Here is a 9914-nt window from a genome sequence, read left to right on the forward strand (position 1 = left end):
AGGTAAGATTTCTGGTTAAATGACACTTCACTGAGCTCAGTTGCAGAGACCTCTTCATTTAATAAAGGTGAGTAAATGCAGCTTGGGTCATGAGAAATGATGAGTAAAGAATCCTCTCATGTATACCTACCTGCAGAAATCTTACTAGGATGCAATGAAGATTTTTTATTTCCTCAGGAAAGACCAAGGACAGCAGTATAATAAATGATTCCCACGGTGCATGGGGATAGGTTATGCAGCCCTATAGATCATGACAGCTGGCCCTCCTCCAGTGACTGACTTCCATCATTTGCATGACTGCTTATTGATTTTTAAAGTTAGACAGGCCATATATATATATATATATATATAGATAGATAGACACTTTGCTAATGACCTCTTTGGCATTTTGGGGGGCTTTTCATGGAAAGACTTTCATTTTTTTTTTATTTTTTTTTTTTTTTATTATCCTGACATAAGGGGACGGTGGGGAAGTCCACAATAATTGTGCACTATAATTAGCAAGTTGGAAATTTGGGATTAATTTTCAATATATCTTCCCAGGTATCAGCCTGTACATACTGTGGATGCCAAGCTATGACTAAAGATGGGAATAGGAATGGGAAAGCAAAGTCAATACAACAAATGTATTGATTTTTCTTCTTGAAAATGACTGCTTTTAAAATGGCATGAACGAAGTCATTAAAGATATTTTATAGAAGTCTTCTAAAGTTGCACATGGTTATTAATGTCTGGTTTGTAAGCATATAGTTCTGTAGATGTTTGCACCCAATGGAACAGTAACTTTCCTCCAGTGTAGAAGTTCAGCTTGTCCAGCTGTGGGTGTCAATACTGTGTACATCTTCCAACTCCTGGAAGACTATGCAGTGTATGTATGTCTGTCCTGCTCCCATGCTATCTTATTCTTCACCCTGATTTTGTCACCTCTCTTCTAATTTGCTGATTTTTTCAGATGTTTCTATGAGACTATTGAGTGAACTTAAAAAGTTGGTGCTTACCTACCTGTACCTTGTGCATTGCTGGTGGTGCGGATTTTTAGCCTGGTTTATTTCTGAAGATCCTCCATGTGCCCATCAGTAGTATAAAATCCAGTTTTCAAAGTCAGTGGTACTTTGTAGACATCCTCTTGGTTTTCTTCCTCATCCTAACAACTCTGCATGTACAGGAAGTAGTAGATGCACTCATGGCTTGGCAGCAGTTCCTGTAACTCAGTTCTTTATTGAGGAGAAAGTGAGTGTTGTCATTTCCCCCCCCCCCTTTTTCAATTTTTCTGAGCCACAAAACAAAGGTGTCACTACTCTTAACAAGCAGTTAAAGAGTCAGCTGTGCACTTCTCAGAGTGTACAGGCTCTATGTTATTTTGTAGATGCTTTTAAAATTGTGATGCCCCCTCTGACTTTATTTTAAAGCCACTGAAAAACTTCCACCTACAACGGAGGAGCAGATGGTTGAGCCGTAGCTTGTGATAGAATAAGCGGCTCTCCCGGTGGCATGGTTTTGCGCTCATGAACGGCTCAACCTTTGTGCAAAGCCTCGGTGCTCGCCTTCACGTACACTGCTAGTTCGGTGAGGATTTCCCCTCGACATTTATCACGCTACAGCCTCGAACATGGTTAGATCCGGTTCGGTGTCTGAGCTGTTCGTGCCCCAGACCCTGCCCGTACCGCCATGTGCACCGATACCCCTCACAGGCTGCCAGCCTCCCTCACACGTCCTCTGACCCCACTCCGTTCCCTCAGGCCGCGCTGAGGCTGTCGTGCGTGCTGTGACGCCAGTTGCCATGGGGTGGTGGGCGGGGCGGGGCGCTGCCTCCTCCCCCTTCGGCGCCATCTTCTGACGTCCGGACGGCGTTGTTTGGCGGCGGGGCCTTCATGGCCATCTGTCAGTTCTTCCTGCAGGGCCGCTGCCGCTTCGGGGAGAGGTGCTGGAACGAACATCCTCGCGGCGGCGTACGATACGGGCCCTCCGCGACCTCCTACCAAGGTACCTCCGAGCGCGGCGGCCTGCAGAGGCCTGCAGCCCTCCGGCCTGGCCCGGTGCGGGGACGGAGGCATTTGCTGAGGGCTCAGTGCTCGGCCCCCGGGGCCTGCTGCGCGGAGCTCCGTGCGGCTGGCGGGGCCTGGAAGCGGCCCCGCTCTTGCGGCTCTTGGCCTGAGCTGTCGGCGGTAGTGCCTGCGCTGGCACTTGTGGGGTTGGGTTCTGGCGGAGATACTGCCAAGTTGTGCCGCGGGAACGGAGGAAATAGGATAGTAACTCCGGAAACCTTGCTGGTAAGAACAGCGAGCGACTTTCCAGCACCTGCGCGTTGTACCCTTTGAACGGTAGTTTAGTTCGAGTGGGATACCGGCCTTTGGAAGCTTTTGGTACGTGAGAGACGTGATGGGGAGCAGACGGATACAATCGTGTCAGGACAGTAACACGGCTGCCGTTGCTCATCACTTGCTGAAGGAGGATCAGGAGTTGCCTGTCACACACACAGATGGGTCCAGGGTCTCAAAACTTAACTTGGGAGGTCTTAGTTGTGCACAGAGCCTCAGCTATAGCAATGTAGGCAGGAGCCCCTACTGTAAAGGTACTGTGAGTTAAATTCATTCCTTTCCTTCTGAGGTAGTTACTCTATGAAAAAACATAAAACTGAAATAGTCTCTTCTCTGCAGTGCCCCATGTTGTTGGTATGGTGATGTGAGGAATTCTTTACTTCTGATACCAGAACTAACCAGGGTAATGCACTAGGTTAAGCTTACTTAATAATCAGGTTAACTCATTAGGAAACAACCTATGTTTTCCTTTCAAGCATCTGATTGCCACCATAAAAATAATTATACTCACAGTTTTTGTTGATGTTATATTGCTTAATACCTTAATGTTTCTGTTGTTTGTTTCTCTCTTTTTTTTAATTGGAAGGTACAAGCAGAGGAGGAGGAGGAGGATGGGGTAGTGCTAACCAGAGACACACTAATGTTATCCAGCCATCTACCTTTAAGTCTAATGTGTGGGGTGGCAGCAGAGATTATGGAAGAGGACTTTCTGCCTCCTCTGGCTTTGGATCGTCAGGTGGCAGCAGCGGAAATGCGGACTTTTCACAGAACAGGTTTTCTGTATTAGTGAACAATCAGAACATTGCTGATGGCTACAAAGATGAAGAGGAGAGACTTCTGTAAGTTATAGTCATGTCTTACTGAAAACATTTATAATGAGCAGTTTGAAAGCTTACTGACTTATTAGAAAGAATGTAGAGGACATGATTGTGAGGAAGAAAGTGGGATGTGTAAAAAGAGCCATAGTAAACACTGCGCCTTTTGGTTCTCTTGAGTTATGGGGGCATGGGAAGAAAGTGATCCTTGTCTGGCTGCCCAATCCAGGTTCAAAACAACTGCGTATTAGTAAGGTAGCATTGTGTTTAAGTTGTGGGCAGGAAGATAAGGAAGGAAACAAAGATGTCAGTACTTAAAAAGAAAGGGTCAGAGCCCCTGGGACAGCATCTCAGCCATTAAAAAACGAAAACACAACACTGAGAAAATGAACGATTTGACTTAGTTTTCCTGACACTTAAGATAACAAGTTGTTCTGCCAGTAGTAAAACTATTGAAACCTGGTTTCACATGCGTCTATGTTAGAGTCAGTTGAGAGTGACTGGCAGGTTCAAGATGATTACAGGGCAGGTGATGAGAAGCAACAGGCTGTGTTGCCGATTTCCTGAAGAAGCAAGGTTTTGGAACCACTTTGCATTGTTTTTTAAGATACATTAAGAAAATGCTTAACAGGTTATTTATTCAACCTCTCAAACATGAATATATGTTGTTACAAACATCTGAAATACTTCGAATCTTTGTTACTATGTAGTGATCTGCTTGTCCGTTTCAGTTTTTTAACCATTCATTGTTTGTTTACATTTGGATTTACTTTTGCTGATGTAGCTTCTATTTTGCAATGTCTGGATTATTACGCTTTTGATTCTTTTCCAAAAACTTGTATAGAACACATCACTTTCTCTTTTTTTCTCTTTTTTTTTTTTCCCCTGAATTTTGCTATTTAATAATGTGCACACTCATCTATATTGTAAAATCAACCAGTATTGAGAAGGTTTTAAATTGTGTTGTGATCTACAGCTTCAAGGAAATTCTGTGACAGCATCTGCCATACAAGAACTAAAAATACATTGTCTGTTGTCTGTTTTGGGATTTATTTTTTCTTTTCTAAGATGCTGTTTGATTTACTTGCAGTCAGATGATAAAGAAAATGCTTTGTAGGGACATTTATGTATCTTACCACGTAAGTGCATTTTTTTTCCTACAGACAACTGAGTACTTCTCTTGTTCATTCCAACTAGTATCTTTCTTTATGAATTTTCATGGTAACAAGTATTTGAATCTGGCTTTGGATTTAAACCAGGCAGTTCACCTTCATCTGTGTTTTTATTTTGTTTTCTAGTGAAAGTGTAGTGAAAGACATGGAAACTTGGGAATCTTCAGGACAATGGATATTTTCTTCGTATTCACCAGTGAAAGAAAAGCTGAATGTCTCAGGTAGGTAATATTTTTAGTGTTGCCATGTATTGCTGCTGTTTAGGATTTTTCTTACGCTTATCCAAGCTGTTGTACCTCTACAGAACCATTTGCAATGTGATGATTTGCTTTGTGGTGCAACAGAAAGGAATGCTGGATTATGGCAAACTCATTCTGGACATTCACATGTTTGAGGTTTTGTAATGCATCCTTTTTGTGTACCCAGCTGTGACTGACTCTATTACAGATAATGTACCATGGCCCATTTCTTCATACCTATTGAGGAACTGCCCTCAGTATTTTCTTGGAGAGGTTTTTGATTATTCTCTTCTTACAGGCTTTCGAGATTTCTCACCAGAAGAGTTGCATCTGGAGTATTATAACTGCAGAGCGAACAATAACATTCAGAACTATGTAAGTATTTTAAAAATGCTGACTTGTGTGCACACATTTTGGGGTAGGACTTGTTACTGTTCTTTGGGTGGCAACTCTTGACTCATTTAATTACCAAACTCTAGCAAATTATGAGAATGCCAAAATGTTTTTAAACTACTGAGCACCAAATAGAACGCAAAAATAACTGCTAGTCTGTATGCTCTACCGTAACTTCCTATTTCTGTCTGAGAGCTCAGGCTCAAACTGTCAGATCTGAGCTTCTAAAACCTGGTGGCTTAGTGTCTTGACACATCAGCTCCTACAGGAAGTGGTGGCAATAGACTTTTAGCTAGTTTCAGATAAATGTGTGGTCTTTTCTCAGTCTAGACATTCCTTGACTTAGTCTTGTCCCTGCTCTTGTGTGTTATTTGTAGAATTCACTTGAATACCGTCTCAAAAGTTTAATACTGCATATGCTGTTAGTCAGTTTGATACAGCTGGTTATATAGTGCTGTAGGTAGAATACAGGGAAGTTTATTTGATCTTGTTGTTTTACATACCTTTGTTGCAGGAGATTAATGCTGAAAATAGCAGATACTTCTTTAAAGGAGTATAAATGTTTCTAGAAAAGAAGTAATACGTATGTTTTTATATAAATATTTTTAAATTTATGTGTATTGTTCCTCCCCCATAGTCCCATTAATATCAAGGAAGCTAGCAGAGTTTATTGCTGTGCCAGGAAGGGAATTCGGCTACTGGATAGATGAAAGTACAAGCTAACTCAAGCTACATTGCACTCTTTCCTCTTTTCCATGGTTCTGTATTACAGAGGGAATTGGTGTTGTCACCACTCTTGCTTCATGTGTTTAGAATTATCAAAATTGAATTTTCAGAGACAGGAGATAAAGCTAAAAAAAACAACAAAACCCAAAAACAAACCTTCAATTAACATGAACTGCAGTGATTAAACAGTACACTCTGCCTGGCTGTTAGAAAGCAGAAATTTGTGGTCTCATTGAAGCACTAATTGCAAGTCTCAATGTGTAGTTGACAACTGTATGATACAGTTGTCTTACAAAATGTTTTAAGTACAACATGTCTTTTACAAAGCATGTTTCTATTCTTAAGCTGGGTCAGAATCTAAATTTTCCAGTCTGTTGTGCAAGAGCTGATACGAAGCAACATGATCTTCCAGCATGTGACTGGACACAAAAGGATTATTGATGTTTGTGATGTAAGATTCTTTTGAAAAATTAAGGAATTTATTTACAAAAAGATAACTTGTTCCACTCTTACAGGCATTTAGGACACTATGTTTTATTGTTTATTTTTTAAGGAAAATTCATTTAGGCCAAGCTTTGAATAAGGTGTGTTGATAAATATAAATACAGGAAATTCAGGTTTGAAATTCTTGGAAAGTTATTTTTAAGACATTCCAGTTTTTTGTTTAATACTTTCATCGTAGTTACCAAAACACAGGCACTATTTATTGCTAGCATATTCTGTGCATTAGTCAGTTGGATTACATGAAATGGGCTGATTTAAATTAAGAACTTAAAATATTCAGCTTTACAAATGTTAAGGTTGGTTCTATTAAAGTGTTTGAATTACAATATCATGAAAGTGAGTGGGTTTTTTTCTGAAAATGTGGGAGAAGCTAAAGCAAATCTTAGGACTTCAGCTTAATAAGCAAGTACATAAGTGTACAGGCCAGAAATAAAGCAAGGATTGAAAAGTTTCTTCACATATACTTAAAACTTACATATTTAGTGTGTGGTTTGTTGTTTTTTTTTTTCCCCAAGAGCCTAATACAGCTAGTGATAGAACTTACATTTAGAAAGCCCCAGATTTTTTTGTAATCATACTGGTATGTAAAGAAAGTTGATTTAAGGGCGAGAGTAAGAGAATTTAAAGGACTTCTGTGTTAATAACAAATATTGCAGCTCCTCACCTTGAAGTTTCAGGAAAGCAAAAATCTTGTCTTAACAAAATTTCTAGAAATTTTCTTTCAGTTCAGTTGTCAGATCACTCTTATTTTCTTTTTTATTAAGTCTTCACCACTAATAAAAACATGCTTTTCTTTTTCCCCTTTTTAGATAAATTCTGTCCAACAGTTAGCAGACCAATGGAAAACTCGACTGCTTCAGTTGAAAGTTTTAAATGCATCAACAAAAGCAGCCTTGGTAAGTCTTAATGAAAGGTAAAATATATCTGTTCCTGATGACATCTTTTTATTAACCTTGGTCAAATGTGGTTGGTTTAGATTCATGTTTTTTTAGACACGTCCTACTAAACTGTCCTGCAAATTAGCATTTGCATTTTAATTTCTGCTAAATCTAAGACATGGTAGTTGGAATATGCCACTTTGTTTTTAATAAAGAAAACTTGCAAATATTCCATAGAATCAAAGCATTTAACTATGCTTCTACTACCTTTATAGAAATAGGTAATAGGTATTGCTTTGAAAATTGCAGGATACTCTTTTACAACCACATATACGTGATTCTTCTAGGGCATCCTTGTTTGCACGTAGATAGCTGAGACATGACAGTGTCTAATTCCTACATTCACTGGCAATTTTATGGTAGATCTGTAAACTGTTCTGAAAATGTCAGCTATGATGTGTTACATTCTGGGACTGTAGCCTTGAAAAAGCACTTGGTGTGAAAGTGTTTGGTGACTGGTGGCATGAAGACCTTGACAGTAATCTTAGAATGCTCCTGCAAACGTTAGAGAAGGTGGAAAGGGTGTAAGGAGGATTTACGTAAGAAAGTAATAATTGCAGTTTGAAAACTGCCTTGTCTGTCCATCTGTGTGATTTTGTAGGCAATAGGAGCATGACTGAATATTCTAGCACTGCTTGAGCCAGGTGAACATGAAAGTCTGTGAATGCAGTTTTGGGTCTTAACTCCACCTTTCTCTGGAGTTATGTAATTGGTGAATTTCAGGCAGGTATTGAAAAAACCCTTTAGTTAACTAGGGAAAATGGTGAGTCAGGAGGGTTCTGTGTTAGCAAGGCAGCAGCTGCATCCCCAGGTTTGAAATGCTATCATTGCAAGCCATATGAAAGCAACCGTAGCTTAAGGTTGGGATCTGATCATGTAGAGGTACAGTAAGAGGCTAATATCCACCCCACCATTTTTTACATGTGCTGATTTTGACTATTCTAAGGTATAATTAGCAGACCAGACCAGAATTGTCCCCCAGGCCATCTTAGGAGAAATAGAGCATTTTGGTAACGCCAGAATGAGAAATTGATAAGATAGGTGGGAGAGAAACTGGGTAAAATTTGGAGATAAAGAGTCATTGGTCCTGAGAAGGTGATACCCTCGCATGAATCTAGATGTGTCAGAAGAGAATGCTGGGGTTAAAGGCAGTATTAAATAGCCAGGGAGACAGAATAAGTTGATTTAAGTGGAATATGCAGGATATGCCTGAAGTTTCAGTATGATCACACTGCCTTGGTATTTTCAATGCTGAAGGTGAAAGAAGCAAGGTGAGAGAACAGGGTAAGTCAAAGCAATGACATAGAGTCATAAAGCACTCGCTGAAATAGGTAAAAAATGGGAACAAGAGCTCAAAGAGGTGTTCGAGTCACTGTCTGACAGAAAAAAAAAAGTCTATAAACTGTAATATGTTTGTGTTTCTGGAGTGTTTTAGAGAGAATACTGTATAGGCGCAGAGCATTTTGTTGATTGCTGCAAGAGCATGCAATTGTGATGGAAGTCTTCAGTGTCTAACTTAGTCTAAGTTATATTAAATTGGACTAGACAACTATATTTTTGCTTCAAGTATTCCTTGAAAGACATTTCCCTGGTTTGGAATCTTATTTTCATTTATATATTTGTAATTTTTTAAGCTATCTGAACTAAAGAACACAGTCACTCAATCATCGCCTGCCTTTGGATTTGGAGGACAGCAGTCACTGAGCTTTGGATTGTCAAGTAAGTCCCTGCATTAAGAACCAGCAGTTAAACATTTCCTTGAGTTTTTCTTCTGCATTATTGAAATACAGCAGTGGTTAGTACCACAGACATGCCCATTCTAACTTTTTTTTTTTTGTATCAACTTTATAATTGCAGACTTTCCTGTGATCAGCAGCAGTAGCAGTGTTAGCAGTTTCTCCTTTAAAACAAGTTCCAGTCTCGTCAATGCATCATCTGGAAACACCCCTGCTTTTGGGAGCTCTTCTGCTGGTTGTAATCCTCCTGCATTTGGTGCGACGTCCTCTCTTAGTGTATCCCAGTCTGCTGGTTTTGGCAGCCCAGCAGCTCCATCTGCAGCCTCCTTCTCATTTAAAACTTCTGAAACAACTAGTGGTTTTGGAACTTCTGGGTTTTCAGGGTTTGGCACCACTTCTGCTGTGAGCTCTTCAAACATCACTCCACCTAAAGTCTTTGGAGATTTTAGTGCACCAGTAGCAACTTCTCCCTCACATTCGAGCAGTACTCTATTTGGACAGACTGCCAGTGCCTCTGGACAGACCTTAATGTCAGCTCCTTCTGCAGTCACAAACAATACTTCATCAGAAAAGTTATTTACACCAAAGAGCGAGCTGTCAGCTGAAGACTTGAAACAATTTGAAGCAAAAAAGTTTACAATTGGAAAGATTCCTCTTAAGCCACCACCATTAGAACTCTTAAATATTTAGGACTTTTTAAGTTTATTCTGAAATTACATGGTTTTGTTACTTCTTCGATACCTCACTACACCACTTTGTGATTGAATAATGAAATAAAGTAAATCCAAATGTAAACAGACTTGAGTTTTTGTTTCTTCTCCAAGTCTTCTGCAGTGATAAACTCAGAGGTACAAACATTTGAACACTGTATTTTATAGTTTCTTGATTATTTTGGAATGGACCTTTTACGTCCCAAGAAATGAACTAACGAACATTTTAAGTTCCCTTTTATATTCTGTTCTGTGAAATTCTGGTCAAAAACTATATTAAGAAGGCTTTGTCAAAAGTAAGAGTGCTTTGGTGAGATATTCACAGTCTACTGTGAATAGAATGCTAGAAAGAAACAGCTGCAC

At 39.7% G+C, this 9914-nt stretch overlaps 1 protein-coding gene across 1 annotated transcript; it reads left to right on the forward strand.

The window, feature by feature from the left end:
* Positions 1–1748: 1748 nt before the first annotated feature.
* NUP42 (nucleoporin 42) lies at positions 1749–9636 on the forward strand. Its single transcript, XM_080611669.1, has 7 exons — positions 1749–1983; positions 2905–3157; positions 4432–4526; positions 4843–4919; positions 6977–7063; positions 8740–8824; positions 8963–9636. Exons 1-7 carry the CDS (start codon positions 1872–1874, stop codon positions 9529–9531), a joined length of 1278 nt encoding a protein of 425 aa, XP_080467795.1. The 5' UTR covers positions 1749–1871; the 3' UTR covers positions 9532–9636.
* The last annotated feature ends 278 nt before the right edge of the window (positions 9637–9914 follow it).

Source organism: Psittacula echo, assembly GCF_963264785.1.
Source record: "Psittacula echo genome assembly, chromosome: 2".
NCBI lineage: Eukaryota > Metazoa > Chordata > Aves > Psittaciformes > Psittacidae > Psittacula > Psittacula echo.